Genomic DNA, 19,681 nt, shown 5'->3' with positions numbered 1-19,681 from the left:
AAACTGGAGGTGATTCAGTTGTCTGTGCTCAGAGTTGGAGAAGTGTGAGCATCTTCTTTCTGGAAGACAGCACAGAAAATGGAGACATTTAACCCAAATGGACACAGACATGGAAACATGTTGGGTTAAGGAGCAATGAATGCAGCTTAGGTTTGGATATGCAGAATATACAAACAACACCGTCTTCATCTATGTTTTAGGGTGTATTGTAATGAGGGAACAACGTAGCTCAGATTTTTCCGCCAGAGAACATAACGTCACGTAACAACTGTTCACTGACAAACTCCTGACACTGATTTTCAGTCGTCTCAAACTGACTGAAGTTTGTCTCCCTTTAGGTCTGTGACAGGTAAAAGGAGCCTGGTGTCAAGTGTAACATTTCAAAGCTTTTAACACATAAACACTGTAGAAATTATCCTGAGACAACTACCCTGGCAGGTGCTCGACACAGATCCCACTAAGGAGGAAAACCAGCTGTTGGTCCAACATCACAGAGTGAGTTCACAAACAGCTGGTGTCTTTCAGGGGTCAGTTAGACAGGGTTTAACAGAAGAGACAGTGGACAGGTAACTAGCTTTTCTTCAAGTCCCTTTATAAAAGGGACTTATACAAGATCAGCATGGCCATGTTAAAAGGGCCATAATATCATCACCATTCTTTCTAATACTACTATTACAACTTCATGGAGAATGTCAGGCTGAAACATCTAAATTCATCTGTAGTACAGAGTCCTGGACTAACTTCAGTTGGACTAATCTGCTGTGAATTGGGAGTCAGACTGGTTCACTCCCTTCACTCCAATCATCTGCTGGAAAACAGGACGGGAAAGGTTCTGCAGCATCAGATCTCAGTGCAGTTCATCCCTGAGCTGCTGTGGTTTCTTCATGTGGCAGGACTCTTAACGACTGATGTCCTCACTGCTTCATATTTCCAACAGGTTACTGTGGTTACAGCTTACACTCTGATCACTGTTCTCATGACTCTACACAACATTGTTAACTAACCACACATTATAAGATACGTTAAGTCTTTTGTGAGGCTGTTTAACTTGCATTAAACTAATCTAAGAGCAGAATTAACCCTGGCCTAACACCATAGATCAGTCTAAAAGATTTTTTTGAAACTGGCCCCAGACCAAGAAACTGATCCTGAATCCAAAGCAGTTAAATGGAGTCAGCCATCATTTGTTTTATGACTGTTTAATAACTGACACCTGTGGTTTTCTTGTTAAATCTCAGGTGGAAGAGGTCTGTTACTTTCAATAACACACAGAACACACATGGTAATAAGGGGTTGAAAGGGCTCTAACAGGCTTTTCTTCCTCGATCTAAATCTATTTTTAGTGTTCTTCACTGTGTCGCACTCACTCGTGTGCGTCTGGCAGAGACATATTGACCATATGGTGAATACTCTGTAGACCACATATTTTGGGCAAGAGGTTCAGTACTAGTCTTAAGTTCTCCAAAGGCTAAACTCTTGAAGGTCTGGGGATCTTATCTTCCTCTTCACACCTGTTCGCACAGCTGCTGAGAGAAACTTTTACTGAAAAACTGAGAGAAGTCCTATGCTAAGAGGAGGGGCCCTGGAAGAGCCAGGTTCTGAAACAGGACACAGCTCGTCATGTACTGACCTCCATCTGCCGGCGGATCCAGCTAAGTGACTGTGTGATGCGAGTGTAAACGCCTGGTTTGTTCCTCACAGCGCAGCCGATTCCCCAGCTGGTCGCTCCAACCAGCTTCCACATGGACATGTCCTCACAGGCCAGAGGACCTCCGCTGTCCCCCTGAGGAAAGACACAGACATACAGAGGGAGTCCCCATCTCAGAAACCAAATCACCTGATGAGTGCGCCTTTTTTTGTAACCAGCATCAGAATGTGAATGAGAACAGCTTGTTCTTTATTGTGCGATTATTGTGAGACCATCTCTCCACCCAGTAGATTCTACACCGATCAGGCATAACATTATAACCACTTGTGTTAGTCCCCCTTTTGCTGCCAAAACAGCCCTGTCGTCGAGGCATGGACTCCGCTAGACCCCTGAAGGTGTGCTGTGGTATCTGGCACCAAGATGTTAGCAGCAGATCCTTTAAGTCCTGAAAGTTGCGAGGTTGGGCCTCCGTGGATCAGACTTGTTTTTCTAGCACATCCCACAGATGCTGGACTGGATTGAGATCTGGGGAATTTGGAGGCCAAGTCAGCATCTCAGACTCGTTGTTGATGGAGCATCACACTGCCTCCGCCAGCTTGCCTTCTTCCCAGGTAAGAGACGCACAAGCACCGGGCCATCCACGTGATGTAAAAGAAAATGTTATTCATCAGACCAGGCCACCTTCTTCCATTGCTCCGTGGTCGGGTTCTGATGCTCACGTGTCCATTGTTGGTGCTTTTGGCGGTGCACAGGGGACAGTATGGGCACCCTGACTGTTGTGCAGTTATGCAGCCCCATACGCAACAAACTACGTATTCTAAAACCTTTCTATCAGAGCCAGCATTAACTTCTTCAGCAATTTGAGCAATAGTAGCTGCTGTTGGATCAGACCACACGGCCCATCCTTTGCTCCCCATGTGCATCAGTGAACCTTGGCCACCCATGACCCTGTCGCCTGTTCACCACTCTTCCTTCCAGGGACCACTTTTGATAGATAATGACCACTGCACACTGGGAACAACCCACAAGAGCTGCAGTGTTGGAGATGCTCTGACCCAGTCGTCTAGCCATCACAGTTTGGCCTGCTTCTAACATCAACTTTGATGACAAGGTGTTCACCTGCTGCCTGATATATCCCACCCACTAACAGGTGCCATGATGAAGTGATAATCAATGTTATTCACTTCACCTGTCAGTGGTCATAATGTTATGCCTGATCAGTAAATAAGTATGGGGACTCAGAGAACTATGGTTACAACATAACATTTAAGTACCAAATCCTGGATGTTATGAAGGTAACATGTGTTCTCCTGAAACCTCAAACAATTACTGATGTAAAAAAAACCTTTATCGGCATGAACATATCATGAATAACTTTTCTGTTGTTTTGGTGATGTTAGGTTTAGAGCTGTCAGTCAATCTGTATGAGGACAGTAACCACAGAAATGTCTGCAGTAGCAGAGCTGTAACAGTAGAAACAACTGTTCATTCTTTATTGAAATCACAAAGACAGTTTGGCTGCAGCATGAAGTCAGAGCAAGACAGAACGAGTAAAAACAACAAACCTTATTACGACTGATTTTTTTTTGGCCATGACAGTTGCTTGTTTACACACTGAGCAGTTATGGAGCAACAGCATCATTCCTTTAGAGGCGTGTATCTGTCCACCTGACAGATAATCAATCAATAATCACTTTCTATTAGCTCTGTTTCTGGTCTCCACCAGCTCCTGAGGGAACCATCTGGCTCTTTAGCTGCTCAATGCTCCACTATGTTCAGCATCTGCTCTCTGGGTCTGTCTGCTGCAGCTGAAGGACAGAGGCTTTTTATCAGGTCCAGACACTTTCTCAAATAGATAGTACTGTAGTGATTCCTGCTGTAGAGGCCTATCAGCTGTTTCATCCGCTGTACCTGACAGGAGTCAGTTCCTCCCTCCAGGTACCCTGCACAGATCATCCAGGAGGAGATGAAGCCGTGGTAAACCTCTGGCTGGTTGCAGGTCTTAGTGGAGAGGAGCGGTACCATGGCTGAACGCAGAACCACGCTGGTCTCTCCTGGAAAAACCACATCAGCATGTATGTGCCAGAGAGGACAAGAAAACCAAATGCTATTGATTAAGTTTTTATATTCCATGATCAGACTCACCATCACCCTCAGTTGCTCCCCATCCAGAGATCCAGCACATGGTGCCCTCCACAAAGTCCTCCCCATGGTTAGGCAGGCAGATGGGCTCCACAAAGCCTGCAGAGGACAATGTTAATGCACTACATCTCTCACAATAGTGTATATATACACACACACTGCGTGCAACAATGTGCGTATTATGTGTAGTTCCCATCATACTCAGCATCAATCAGTCATACAGCTAATGTGTAAGTTAGTAAGCTTCACACACACAACTCCATTTAAGCTAAAAGAGGCAGAAGTGACAAAGGTGAAGACCAACGGGTGAGAGCTGAGACTAAGACAAGTGATCCACGTAATGACACTCAGCTGTCAGAGAGCAGGAAACCTGAGGAGGAGAGGGAGGGAGAGGAGAGGAGAAGGAGACAGTGAGGGAACAAGGTAAAGCTGTGAGATAAAAACCTCTTCAATTTTACAACCAGCTAAAGCTGCAGGCCATGTTTGACCTCCCATATTAACCCAATTAGGTATACATTTTTTTTACTGGACAACAGCCTAGGAGCCCCAGACCTTCAGGGGCCCCATGGCCCCAGGTAGTGCGTGTGTCTTTAGGGAAATTTGATAAATTGGTTTTCATACCAAACATCAGTAAAGCATCAGATAAAGTGAAATGGTATAGGCCTTAAAGGGAGATTCTAGTGTTTTTTTAACCTGCTGATGGAGCTGCAGAGGCTCTGTGGGTCATGCTAACTTTGCACTTGCCACCTCTGTTGAGATTCCACGAAACAAGAACTCATGCAAAACAACATATAATGTGGCAAACTGAGCCTCCTACAGCAAATAAACAGGATTTTTCCATGGATCAACACTTTTCTCTGACTCCAACACAAAGTAAACACAGAAAGAAGCACCCTGGAATAGCCACGCTGGCTGACTGCATTAGGGATCTACATCCCAGTCAAAGGCCTGACCTCATCACCTTCCACATTCTCCACAGCCTCCACTGCAGACAGTGGAACCTGCTGATGCCACACTGAGAAAATCTAGATGTGCCCATGGATGACAGTGATCCAACAAATGAGTAACTAGGTTACAGCAAATGAATTTGTGTCTTTGAACAACGTTGTCTGTCTTGACTATTGTACGAACAAAGATTCATTTGAAGGATGATGGGATCACTTAGCTTGGAAAAGTGAATAAACTACGTAGCTATTGCCCAGGAATCTCAGTCTGCCCAGTGCCTTGCTCAGGGGAAGTGGGAGGGTAATGAGGATGGGCAAGCTCTCTAGTGAGTCTGATACTGAAGATGTTGAGGTACAATAGAAGAGGTCTGGACAGCTCTGAGCTATGACTGGACATATAAACGCAGAGCGGAAAGAAAGTGAGGACTCAGGGTCTTTAGAAAATACCACTGAAAGCACCAGTACCATTGAAAACAAGTGACACGTCGAGTTTCATCAGGGCAATGTCGTAGTCCAGTCCTTTGGGCCGGTAGCGAGTGTGGTATATAATCTGCTCCACAGCCAGAGACTGGGCCCCGTGGACTGGTTGCTCCGTCAGCCCTACATGGACCGACCACATGGAGAGGTCTGTAAACCTGATGACAGACAGTGAAACAGAATAGTCACGTCAGTATATGTGAAGGGGGTCCAGTGAAATCTAATCCTACAAGCCACTCTACAGTTTTCTCTCATGGCAGTTTAATGTTTGGTTCATTTAAATGAACTCCTCCTACATACAATCGAAGTGGGACAGTTAAACACAAGTCCCGTTCCACTAAACAACTAGCTTGTTTATTGGACAGAGTTTAGAGTCACCGTGCCAGGACATTAGGGGGAGAGAAATCTGACTCCAGCTCTTACAACCTTAACTATGCACGATGTGTGAGTGTTGTGAGTGTTTGTGCTCTGCTGTGTTCACGTTCACGCAGTAGCTTTATGCAACAGAGCACAGCTTCTTCAGTGACAGACAGAGCATTTAAAACCTTGGAGACAGGAAGAGAAATCTTGTAAGGAAGACAGCACAGAGCACGATCACACGTCCCAACACAACCAGTCTGTGACGCTCAAGTACTATTTTAAGGTACTTGTGCTTGAGTAAACCCATTTTGTGTTCACAGCTATAGTTACTAGTTAATTTACAGAATAATATTTTATATTAAGAAACAGGTGATTAGCTAATGAAATACAACATAATTCTAAATATTAACCTGCCTTACTTTCATGTCTCCTCTGGACGTTTGCCCAGTAAAACATCTCATATGCAGATGATTCAGGTTTGACTGTGTGACTCACCCGTACACACAGTGTGCTGCGGTGAGGATCCAGCGTGATGTTATGATGGAGCCTCCACACAGGTGTTCGTTGCTATAGTGGAGGCTGACCTGCCAGGGGAACTGACCCGGTTTGGAGATGTTACCTCCAACAATACGAGTGTTGTACTGAGGCCTGGAGCCACACTCTGGACACAGGCACACGACCACAGGACTGAAAGTCAACAATGCACTGACATTTTCTGTGCAGAAATGTGTACTCTCCTACCACTGACCGGGTGCTGTGATTCATCATACTTCAGTGAGCTGCTGTCAAAAAAATAATTTCTCATGTCAGGCTTCACTAGAGTTTTACTGTCTCATGTTTTCATAGCCTTATGAGTTCTACCAGAGGAACAGTCTGGAAGAAACACTTGAAACTTAAATTAGTTCCCATATTGTTAATCTAATGGGGAACATCAGTGATTTATTACTGCAGTGGGGCACTAACAAGCATTAACAAGTGCCCCACTGCCCCACTGTGTCTTGTTAGTGGGGCACTAACAAGACACAGTTTAATGTTTAAAATCAGTGCAGCAGAGGCAGAGATATCTTAATCTAATTCACTTTAGTCCCTAATATTCATTAAGGCTGGATCCTACATTTCCCATAATGCAACACATAGTCTCTTTCATCAGACCCAGTCTACCCATTGTAGTGCCTGAGTCAGAATCACGTGACAGATAAAGTCACCTGATCTTTATGTGTCATCCCTTGTAAATATTGATCCAAATAATCAGCTTTGAACAGTTTTGACTCAAAGTATCAAAAGTATGAACCTTAAAATCTATACTGAACCCTCCTGCATGCAAACACACCAATGCACACGAGCCACATAAACACACTCATGCACATACACACACAGGTTCCAGATCAGTTCTGTAATCACAAACTCTTTACTGTTTGCTTTTAAGTGACAGTACAGACCACACACAGAAGAAACACACAACTACACGAGTCATGCAAGATGTCCTTAAAAAAAGGAGTCATGAGCAGAACACAGATCACTCAGCCTGCGGTGTGTTCTCTCACCCAGACATTTCAGAGTGGTCACCTTCCCTGAGCTGCACTGAGTCTTACTGTGACGACACAGGAGATGGAGTCAAACCACACTGAGACACTCAGTAAACATTAGAGAAGAAGCACAAGATAAGATCTGAATGTCCAGTGACTTTACAGATCAGGACGTCCAGTGCAGGATACACAAAGTTCAAATGTAGAGGAATATTTCATTTAAACTGCTCCAACAGTTACTGATGGAGGAACACCGCTGTCATGAAAAGAGTTATAAAGCATTTCATTCACTGATATCTAACTGTACAATAACAATCATATGAATATGAATCAATTAACAGTGCTCCACTTAGTATGTCTGTGACTCTCTGGGCCCTGCATGCTCTGAATGGCATCACCTGGCATCACTTGCACACAGGGTATCAGACATATTAAAGATGATGTATGATGTATTAAAGAAGAGGTGGTAGATTGAGTACGAAGAAGAATTCATCTGAGATGAGTGACCTCTGAAACTGCTTTTACACTACACAGTCACATTCACCCATTCATACACACATTCCAACAGTGCTTTACTAACACACACACACTCACACTCCAATGGGCACATCAGGGGCAATTTGGTGTTTGGTATCTTGCCCAAGGACACAGACTTGAGGAGTCAGGGGTCAAACCACAGACTGTCTGATCAGTGGACAACGCATTCTGCCTCCTGAGACACAGTTCAGTCCTGAGACTTTGTTTGTATTAAACTAAATTCCATATACACACCCTGACTTAATTTCTCTGTTAGAAAGAATCCAGGGGGAATCTTCAGCTGATCAAAAAATAATCATCAAAATGATCAATCCTAAAAACACAGGTACGAGTTTGTTCATGTTACAGTTTCTTTTTTTTCTCTCTTCAGTTGTGGTGATTTTCAGTCTGTTCATTAAGGTCTGTGTCTACAGGTTCTCTTTGGTATCACCACCTCGGAGGATTTCATTATTGATGTACTAAAATGTAAAATGTACCAGCTCCATATTATTGCATCCTAATGACCTTTAAAAACACACACAGCTTTTGAACAAAACACTGACCATTAGACCAGTTAGTCTTCACACTGTTTCCATTCATTCAGATAAGGACGTGCTTTGTACCTGAGGCTTGTGGTGTTTTGGAGCTTAATGATCTGTGATTGGCTCGGGCCGATGGACACAAGGTTGTGCTGAAGATCCTGCTCGATGGAGGTCAGCGAGACGAAGAAGGACTCCACGTAACTGACAGACACACAGGAAGAGGTACAGCTCAGAAAGAATGTACAGCTGACGTTTACCTGATAACAGTGACAGCTGGACAGCATGGCCTCGAAAGAATACTGAAGTATCTTTAGGCTACATTACAATATACACATTATATTTTGATATTTTGAAATCTCCATAAATGCTTAATTTTAACCCTTTACAAGCCAAAAGTAATGTGTTTTACATTTTAACTTTGCTGTAGATAAATAGAAGACGAACCAGGGAACTGGCAGGACCAGCAAATGAATCAAAGAAAACAGAGTCACTGGATCTGGCCAGAGATGAATGAGTTTGATATGTATTGAATCTGCTCTGGTGTCTCCAGGAAATAGCCATATCCTGGCCTCTTAAGTCTGACACTGACAAAAGCTTTCACCTTCGGCCTCTTCAGCTTTAACATGTTGTGAAACTAACTGCCATGTACTGTTCATGTCCCAGAGTCCTTCAGTAGACTCAATGAGTGATAGCCTGTTAGCATGTTGATGTTACTCCTGATCCCTGCTGCCTGTGACTTTGGAGAAACTGAGCTGCAGTTTGGTTAGGGTTAGGTTCCACACCTGCTGTACTGCTACTGTCATGATACAACACACCTTTGAGAGGTAGGGTATTTTTTGTTTATATGTACACATATAGCATCAACACAATGATCACAGTAAGTTCAGTAAAAACAGGTCTTGCTTTCAATATTTATCAGCTTCATGTAGCCTACAGCGTAATATTTAGGGAGGAGGATGAAACATATCTTTTTCTTTTCTCTTTTTCTCACTGGACACCACCATTTCATGTCAGTGTGTCTGAAAGGATTGCAACACTCAGTCAGAATACTGGATACTGTGTACTCTGGGGTAAAATAGGCTCCTGGCACTAAGCTTCACCTGAAAAGGCTCACTGAAAGAACAGCCAAGGACATTTTATCTTATCTTGGTCCCCCTCTTACTCATGGACTAACATGTCTTTTGAAAGTGTACATGTGAGGATTTATCCTGTGGTCCCCTCAGGATAAATCCTGTCTAAACCTATGAACAGTGCCAGAGAATCCAGATCAAGACAACAATCTACCATCAGCATGTTATAACATACAGCTACTGCTGAAAAGCACACAGGGGAAATGAGTTGCAGCTAAGACCTTGAATATCCCAGCTGCTTGCAGGCGGAGACCCCCAGCCAGTTGTTCCAGTCCTCTGAGCAGACTGTCCTCCACACTCCCCCTTTCTGGACCTGCAGTACTGAGCTCCTCCCACTCAGACGCACTGATACACAGACAGAGAAATAGGCAGACAGACAGACAGACAGACAGACAGAGAGACACACGTGGATTGAAGATGTTATTAGCTGACATTTATTGCCTGGTATAAAGCTCATTTTTTGCATCAGCAGGATAATCCAGCTCTGTATAGGTATGACGTGTGTGTGCTCATACATGTTTCTGCTCCTGTGCTCTGCCTCTAACCACACACTGAGCTGCTATTGGTAAGTTGTTTCTTTAAAAATAAATTCTTTCAGCCTTTGTTTTGGCTGATTTTTTTTTACACTGAGCTTCTTCTTAGCATGTAATGTTGCATTATTCATAAATTATGGCTAATGAATATCATGGCTTCCGATTGGCTGAAAAGTGTGGATTAACTTTTAGTAAAAAGGACAGTCTAACTGGATAGACCAAAGACATGCAGCGTGACTCTAAACTGCTCATGGGTGTGAATGTGAGTGTTTGTCCCTACATGTCAGCCCTGTGATAGACAGCTGTCCAGGGAGCACCCTGCCCCCTCTGTGTCCCTCACAGTATATGCAGTACAGCTAAAGGACGGATGGATGTGTATCATGTTTGTGAGGACTTGAGGACCTAAATGATGTTAGCTGGTAGCCTGAGTGCTACAGGTATCTGCCAGTGGCCACTGTTTATGTGGGAAAGTGAAAAAATAAAAATGTTCCATGATTGTAAAATGCAGGGCCAAGAGCCACCCCACATGAAGAAGAATACATAACTTACGTAATTATGTATTTCTTATTTCATTATTTGTGCATTACTTTATGTATTATTTACTTTTTGTAAGCTCAGCCATGTTTGTTTGCTACTGTTCTTCTTCTTTGCCTTTGTTGGTGCTTTTCTTGTATCTTAGAGCAGTACTGCCACCTGTGGATGAGTGGAACGGTATGAAACCATTGGCTGGACTGTTAATGGCATAAGCCGTGTCCTAATGCACGAGCAAAATCCAAATGGGGACCTATTCATAAAAACATAAGGCTACTATAGTTCAAAAACTCCACAGGAGCCTTTAAGGTGAATTTTTGTTTTGACTGTCACTTCACCGGAGGTGGCGCTGTTTTCTTTCAGTGTAAAAACATGAGTATTGTGTTTTTCAGTAATGTGGCTGCCAAGTCTTCCAAACTAAACGCCCATAAAGGTTATTTGTCTATTTTTGTTTTCTGTGTGCACACACTGACTGTGCACACAGTCTATTGTAGGTGCTCCTGCTCTTTTCTTTTTTTTTTTTTCTCCAGCTTTTTAGTTTCCTTTTGTCAAACTTGTTAAAACTTTGACCAGTACAAGACTGTGGCTTCTCTAATCATGCACATAGAAAGAGTTCTACTCTGTTTTTTCACTGTGAAATGATGTCTTTCATTCAGCTGCCTTTCTGAATGCTGTGATTTAGCTAATGCTACCTTTGCTCAACAACTCCACGGTCTCATTGTTCACACCAGGGATCAGCTGATCGTGCTGCATGGTGACAAGAACAAAAGACAAGGAAGTGTCTCCCATATTAAAGTCCAGTGTTCTGTGGACCCATCCCTCTGCTATGAGTTTGAGTGTTCATCTAGTCAATATCAAATTTAGCTAGCCACTCCGCTGCTTTAGAGGCTTTCTACTGTGCTGCTTTTACCCATGATGGATGAGACAGAATAATATTTACTATTTATTTAATATTACTGTTGTTTTTTATTTTGACTGGATGCTGCTTGCCATGCTTGTATAATGTCATCACTTGAAGTCGTCCCATTTTCAGATCAGATCAGAGTAACTAAAAAAAATCTAAAATAAATAAAATTAAATAAAAATACAATAAAATAAAAAAAATACTTCAATACCCACGCCTTAGAGTATACATATACCCAAATATCGGAAAAAATAAAAACATATCTTCATATTTACATATGTACATGAGGTTTAATCCATTTCACCCTGGTGTTGGCTGACAAACTGGTGGGCATTGTGCTTCACTTGAAACGCTCATCTGTCCAATTTATGTCATGTCCTCTACATTTTCATTGGAAGACTTTCATTTTCCAAGTCAGTCAGATTACAGCTTCTGGAAGCCCTGTCACATATCACAGGCTGACATGGTGCTGCTTTTCATTGTTACATGGATGAAACTCAGTTACCATGAAGCCCAGTAACACTGTCCGATGTGTCCTATCTGCTTAAATGTAGTAGATGTAAAAGACTGGATGCCTGCAAATTTTCCACAGCTGAAAAGACAAAAGTTCTTGTCACTGGCCTGAAAAACCTGCATGTACAGTTGAAGCCATATCCTTGCAAGCCTAAAAAATAAAGAAATTGTGCATTGTATTCTTTGATTCCAGCCTCAGTTTTGAACCTGAGCTCAAGCTTGTCCTCTCCTGTTCTTATCATCTTTTTACCATCTGGTTAGAAATAACTTCCAAGATTCAACCACTTTGAAGTTTTAAAGACACAGAAGTTGTGTAGCTTTCCTTGGTTTTCTAATGACTGGACTCCAGATTTTATTGGATTACTTTGGCCTCTTCGTGGCCCTCATGGCTCCACATTATATTTCTGGGCTGCTCTCCCCCAGCAACCTGTGCAAAGCCTGACGTCCTCAGACATTTGAGACCAGAGGGAACATATCTTTGCTGTTAGATCACCTCAGCTCTGGCAGGAAATGATCTGAGGATCTCAGACTTACCTAATTATTATCTACTGTTTAATCACTTCACTCAACTCTTTTTACAAGTTTTTATGTTTTATATGCTGCACTATGACACACTTTGTAACACTGCTTTTAAAGGTGCTATAAAAATACACTTATTATTGAAGTTGCTAGATTAGTAAAAACAGGATTTTTTGTATTCTGATACAGAATTGCTACTAAACCACTGACTGTGTGTGTGTGTGTGTGTGTGTGTGTGTGTGTGTGTGTGTGTGTGTGTGTGTGTCTCACCACAGCCCAGCTCATCCTCTCCATTGTCACAGTTCACCTCTCCATCACACTGAGCTGAGTACATGATGCACTGAGATGACGAGCCACAACGAAATTTCCCCACACAGCTCAGACCCACTGTGGACACACACACACACACACACAGAGAGACAGATCAAAAACAGATTAGTTTCCTAGTAATACAGACCAATAACTAACTGATCTCAAGTGCATCTCTTGTGTTTCACTGACAGGCACTTATAAGTAATGGTGTATACAAGCATGTCACGCTATGGTAAGCACAGGGAGATGAAAATAAAAAGAAAAGAACTGGTCCTTTAAGCTGACGACAGTGTAGATGAACTGTAATACAGCATTTTATTTAGTTGAAAACAACACTGTAGTATCTTCTCTTCAGAGTAATGCTTCCATACTGTCTACCACACATCCAGTAAACCTGACAGTAGGTTTCCCTCCACAGTGCTAACAAACACAGTGAAATCTGTGTTTGCAAACTCTGCTCTGAGCGTTTTTAGCTTAATAGATAACAACAGTGTCAACATGATGATTTTGAGCCTAAATATCAATAACACTAATGCCAAAATGTCCTACTCTGGTGCCATCCACTGGTACAATCAAGAAGCACAATGTAACACCCCATTCTTCCATCCTATATTGTGACATAATCAAAAATGAAAATAAATATCACCTGGAGCCAACCTCTTCAGATGTAATAGTTGACCTGATATAGAAAACACACATAGTACATTTGACTGCTGATATGAGGGGTCATTTACAAGTTTGTCTCCTAAGGCAAAAGGAGGTTCAGTTCAGTTTTTTGATATCGAGTAATTGAAAACTGAGAGTCAGCGACGGCATTCGGCTACCTTGGACCTTAAGGGCGTCCAAGGAGGTCAACAAGAACATGGTGGCAACACTAGAGAAAAGTGCCCGGTCTTATAGTGGGGTGAAGAAGTGGGCTGGTAAATTCTAACGTGGCAGAAAGAGCCTGAAAGGTCACCCCTGTCCTGGACGGTCGTCGTCACCACACAGAGGACCACTGAAAAGGTCCATGACATGATCTTGACAGATTGATGAATAACTGAATGGTACATTGTCTAAGAGCTGAGAGTATCCCAGGTATGTGTCCATGCAGTTATCTACAACAAACTCCAAACAGCCAAGGTGTCAGCTCGCTGGGACCAATCTTATAATTTCTGAGGTGGATCCTGACAGATTTTGCTGGCAGTTCATAAACAGATGACACTTGGGTCCACCAACCAGAGACAAAAAAACAACTGAAACAGGGAAACACCCAGAGTCTCTGGCTCCCATGAAAGCCAAATCAGTGATGACCTCCATTTTCTTGAATGCTGCTGGTGGACTACATGGAAAAGGGTCACACTATTACAGGGGCCAACTGTGCTGATCTCTTGAGACAGCTACAGGATTAAATCAAGATAGGAAGCTGACAAGAGGAGCGCTCTTCTCCCAGGACAACACTCCAGCCCACAAATCCACAGTGCTGATGGATGCCATCCTGAAATGCGGATTTGAACTCATCCAGCACCTGTCCAGTTTACCTGATTTGGTTCCTAAGACTACTACCCCTTCCCCGTCTTCATAAACTTATAAATCACCCCTCACAGATAAACTCATACACCCTTTCACTGACTTGTTGAAACTCTATTCTGTGCCGGCCACAACTTCCAAGTCGTTCTGGCTCCACACAGTGTTTCTTCTAAGGCGAATCAGATGCTTGGAAACCTTATCAGCACGTGTATTCAGCAGTAGAAGCCGACTCAACTGATTTGAGCTCAGCGTTTGTTCAGATAATCATCTGTTCTTCCAGCCATGTAAGCCGTGACCTGCCATTGACAGTGACTGCGCACCACTTGACACCAGTTACTTTCCAACGCTATTTGCATCTCCAGGAAGACAAATTCTGTCGTCTTAAAAAGCACAGCGCTGCAGAGCTTCCTAGTTGATTCCTAGTGCTAAAAAACTCACAAGATAGGCTAGCTCGCTGGCTACACAAGCCAGGTGGCATGTGGAGGAACTCCACACTAAATTTTTTTTTTTTTTGCCTTTTCTGTACACATAAGTTTTGCATTGTAAATTTGTAAGAGTATGTAACATTATGTTAATACAGTTTTTTTTCCAATAATACACATATTGTATATTATTGCTCTGCTCAAAACTATTTTGAATGGGTCCTCTTGAAGTTGAAAGGTTAGTATTCTGTGGCTCATCCTTGGCCGTGACACAATGACAAAGTACATATCTGTAGCCACACTCTGTTGCTGTCGACATAGCAGTTATTGGCAGCCCATGCGTTGTGTTTACTTCCATGGAGGGAAATAAATCTCTCCTTATGTACGATGCTGACTCTCCACTGGCACTTGACAAGGCTTGCTAACGTTACCAGCAGTTATGTATGCATTGCTGCCAGACTGGACTGACAGATAACACTGAATTCAGCTAAGCAGAACTGCTGTAAAAAAAAGGAAAAAAAAGGGACCAACCAATAAGGTTTTTAGGCCAGACAGTAATGACCAGTGACCAAGACTGTCACCTGATCTGAATCCAGCTCATTACGTGTTTCCAGTCTGAGGACCAGAGTGAAGGCAACAAACAGGTAAGGACTGCATCAAATATTGATGGAGCGAAGGCAGCCCATGCTACAGTGGATCCATTATTGCTCAATGGACAAAGTTCACACAACACTGAGCTCCTCACCTCCGAGGCCAATGCCAAGAGCGAGAGTGACCACCACGATGACGCATGAAGCAATTAGCAGCTCGACCCGATGGGCCAACAGTCTGTTCTTCCAGCTTTTCTCCAAGTCATCCTCTGTTGAGACAAAATACTTCATGAGAATCTACAGTGTTTAAACACTATACAATATAAGCTGTTGACAGGAGATGGGAGAGTGGCAGGGAAAAGCTGTAATTTTGTGATTTTTCTGTTATCTATAACATAAAATCTCTAAAATTTGGTGTGTTTGTTAGGAATGTGACAGCATTGAGAAGGTTATGAAACAGCATTGAAGCTGAGGGCTTCAATCAGTAGAAGTCTGATTTCTATGGTCAAAACCAGAGTGGGAAAGTTTACTGTCCTATCTGTGGTGCATCCATTCCTACTGAAGACATAATCTTTAAAAAATGGCTCACAAATATATGTCTAAATGAAGGAATACGCCTCAGAGTTTCTGATCCCTGTATAATAAACTTCATAGTTTACCTTTCTCTTGTCATTTTCTATTTTCTATTTACACACAGCTAATCTATCTATAAACACCTTCATTCATGATCAACCAGTCATTCACCCCTAAAGAAAGCAGCTTTAAAGCTGAAGAAAAATTCCACCTAACTGTCAAGTTATGTAAGGAAACAATCTTTTCTCATGGGAAAGTGAAGGTGACTAAGGAACCAAGGCTGTACTTAATCTGGGGCAGATTAAGTGATACGTTGTTATCCCCATAACATCATCTCACATTTTAAGCAGATCTTTCTCTAACTCTGCCTATGAGTAATAATCTCCATATTCATGGTTTCACTCTGGGGCAGTGGTTGGCACTGTCGCCTCGCAGCAAGAAGGTTCCAGGTTTGAGCCCCAGTCTGGGCACTCCTGTGTGGAGTTTGCATGTTCTCCCTGTGTAGAGGGTTGCCTCAGGAAGGCATCCAGCATAAAACGATGTGTCAAATTTGAAACATGCAAATCGTCAGTTTTGGGATGATTCGCTGTGGCGACCCCCTGACGGGGAACAGCCGAAAGTGGAACGCTGTACCATTATGGCGGGGTCTCACCTTGCATAAATGGCTGCACCTTGGTGATTGGCATGGTTGGACTGGGTGCAGCTGGAGGTTGGGGTTCTTCAGGTTTGGCAGAATAATTCTCTGTTTGTGGGTCAGCAGTAATGCTGCCCAGGGGACTGACGATCAGAGTGTTGGGGGTCTCGACAATGGGGAGGTCTTCCTCCGTCACCGAGACCACCTCTATCCTGGAGGGGTCCTGTTGCTCAGGTCCCTCTGTCTTAAGCTCCTAAATGGGGAAATATGGAGGGAAAAGATTCATATCTGACCCTGGTGTGACTGAAAGACCAGTCTCTGAATTTAACCCAGTGATGAGGATAATCTGTGGACAGCAAACCAGGTATACTCAGACTTGTGTACAATTCTGAAATGAGGGTTTCACTTATCGAGACATGTCATTCTAAGCGGTGGAACACCAGGACTTTGCTACAGGAATTTATCCAGTGTAAATCTGACATTAGTTTTACATATGTTCTACAGAGGAAGCAGTTAAACTCGTTTCGAGACATTGTTCCCTCAACAAACAAAGACTCTGTTTGTCTACCAGCTGACTACAACTGTTGCACAGCCTCTGGGTCCCAGGGGACAGGGGTGAACATAAATGTTGGTGAGACAAATGATAAAATACCTAAATTTAACTCCATCCAAAGCTAGCTCTGAGACCTACGCTGAACAGGGACCTCCTGGAGCATCTGGAGGCTACTCAACATGGAAAACAAAGTGTCCTACCCACAGGCCAGGCCCCAGAGGGTTAGCCTATGGTAGGGACAGCCTCACCCTTGTCCCCTCTGTTGCTGTAGAGACAGACTGGGCTGTAGTGACAGTCTTTCCCAGTCTTTCCCCAGGACAAGTCACCCTGGTGTAACTTGTCCTCACCACAGTCTCCCTCTACCGCAGCTCATCTATTTTGTTGTTCCTCTCTTCCTTGTCTTTTTACTCCCTCTCCTTTCCTCTGTCTAGTTTTCTCCATCTCCCAGACACACACAGGCACACATACACACACACTTTACACACACCCCCATTAATTCTCTTCCTGTGACTACAACACTGTATCTTCGTACCTCTGTCTCTACCCTCATTGTTTGTTGTCTTGGCATTTTTCAAAAATGCTTTTGATATACAGTATATCATTTCTGTTAATCATCATCTCTTGTATTGGGTCTTTAGAGTAGAACACGAGCACACAGACAAGCACAAAAACAAGCACAACCCCCCCCCCCACACCTTTTCACATATTTGCTTTGAATTACACTCTGATTTATCTGACTATCATTATTTCATTCAGGGCTGGAACTAGTGATTATTTTCATTATTTATTAATCTGAGATTTTTTATCAATCACTTCATAGTTCAGTCCATAAAATGTCAGAAAATAATGAAAAATGCAAGTGAACAACATATCAACAGTGCAAAGACCAAAAACAGTGATATAAAACAAAGAAGTTTCTGTCAGTCATTGCTTTGTCCACTTACTGACAGGGGGGGTGATGTGTCAGCAGCAGCAGTGTTGGCATCAGGATCTGCGAAAAGATGAGAAACTGTGGGATGAGAGGAAATGACACTGACAGAGTAAAAGAGAGAGAAAAGTGAGAGAGAAGAAGAATTGGTGAAGGAAAAAACAACCAGGAGTCCTCAAGAAAAAGGCAGGATGAGCTGTTATTCCTGAGCCTGACCAAATGTCCAACGTACTGATCTCCACGAAGCTTTTCGTCATCGTGCCATCGTCCACACTCAGCTGTGCTTTATCTAACACCATAACCCCCAACTCCCTGTTCCCCTCTCTTTTTCTCTCTGTCCTTCCTCTCTTCTTTTTTCTTCTTCTTCTTCTTTCCCCACTCTCTCTGTCTTAATGGCTACCCTCCTGCCGTGCCTACACTTTGATACAAAGGGACACCTGAGCAGGTGAGTGCTGCCACTCAGAGCAGGGGATCGGGTGACCCTGCACCTCCCATTCTGTGGGTAGGATTACATACTCGTGTGTCCCCTGTGTTGTCCAGGCAGTTGGTGTGGGCAGGTAGGTGGAGGAGGAGGGAACCTGGATACTGTCCAGTGGCTTCACTGTCCAGCTGCTTTTTGTATATACCCCCATACACATGTGCTTTAGCAGAAGTCAAATACACATTTTGTCTTTTAAAGGGCCAGTTCACCCAGAGCCATGTCAACAGTTCAGGCTGTATGAGACAGGTTTTTGAGACATTTGCTCCTCAGCTCCTGCTGCTGTCCCAATCTCCCTTGTAAAAACTTATGGGAACAATTTTTTTCTTTTTGTACAGACACATTCCTGTTTAGCTTCAGATCAGAACAAATCCAGACATACAGTCCTGGTCAAAATGACTGGCAGTCCTGAATTTCAACTACATAATTCAGATCATCTTCACAAATAAAAGCAAATTAACCAATTTTGTATGATCATAGTATTTTAATAAAATGTCCAGGGTTAAAAGAAAACCAAACTTGTGTATTAGTGAAATAATACGAGCACAAAATGTAGCCCAGACACAGTTGTTGGCTCCCTTTGCTAATATTTGGCTGCAGAACCTTTGGCAACAGTGACAGCCTCTAAACTTTTTTTGAAGTCATCTCGAAGCTTCTTGCACTGTCTGCTGGTAGTTTCTGTCTCTCCTCCACTGCTGTGCGTTCAGGTTTGCAGGAATTCTTTTTGCAATGGCAGATTCCAGCTCTCCAAAGGTTTTCAATGGGCTTAGGTCAAGTTGCCTAAGCTGCCCAGTTTAAAATGCTCCATCAGTTCCTTTTTCAACCATTCTGGATGGTGCTGCAGAAAGACTCAATACCTTCGAGGTGAAGAAACCAAGTTTTTTGACACCGGTCTCTAAAATGCCTTGGCAACATTCTGATTTCACTCCAGATTGCTCCAGATTAGCCTGAATCTCTGTGGATGTCTTGATTTGTGTTTTTCCTGCACCAACCTTTGCAGATTTTCCTCACTGAGTTTTGTCATAGTGCCACAATTGGGAAGTATCTGAACAGATTTATGACAGTGAAACGTTTTGATAACATTACAAACAGTAAAAACAGGGATTTGAAGACCTTTGGCCATTGCCACATAGCTTTTGGAGTTATGTCTTTTTTTTTTTTTTTGATAAAACATTTTTGATACTCTCAGACAGCTCTGGTCTTCATCACCGAGATAAAGAAACTGGAAACCATCCCTTTTTATGCAGGAAACACTGAAGTTTAAGCATTGGTGAGTCTTTTTTTTTTGCTACATGAAAGCCTTTTTGTTGTTGTTGCTTAGTAACTTTGCTCATTTTGTTAGATATTCTGATCATGCAAAACTGGTTTATTCATTTCTTTTATTTATCTGAAGATAT

The 19,681-nt window shown here is 42.9% G+C and overlaps 1 protein-coding gene across 1 annotated transcript; it reads right to left on the bottom strand.

Annotated features, from left to right (window-relative positions):
* Window positions 1-14: 14 nt before the first annotated feature.
* Window positions 15-18,063, bottom strand: tmprss3a (transmembrane serine protease 3a). Its single transcript, XM_041056365.1, has 14 exons — window positions 18,039-18,063; window positions 17,823-17,869; window positions 16,344-16,578; window positions 15,274-15,387; window positions 12,556-12,672; window positions 9,507-9,630; window positions 8,237-8,356; window positions 7,116-7,162; window positions 6,067-6,232; window positions 5,200-5,369; window positions 3,794-3,889; window positions 3,560-3,702; window positions 1,631-1,783; window positions 15-59 (listed from the first exon to the last, which is right to left on the bottom strand). Exons 1-14 carry the CDS (start codon window positions 18,061-18,063, stop codon window positions 15-17), a joined length of 1,602 nt encoding a protein of 533 aa, XP_040912299.1.
* Window positions 18,064-19,681: the final 1,618 nt, after the last annotated feature.

Source organism: Toxotes jaculatrix, chromosome 15 (assembly GCF_017976425.1).
Source record: "Toxotes jaculatrix isolate fToxJac2 chromosome 15, fToxJac2.pri, whole genome shotgun sequence".
NCBI lineage: Eukaryota > Metazoa > Chordata > Actinopteri > Toxotidae > Toxotes > Toxotes jaculatrix.
Note: the sequence above shows the minus strand (reverse complement) of the source record. Positions and strands in the feature narration are given on the sequence as shown.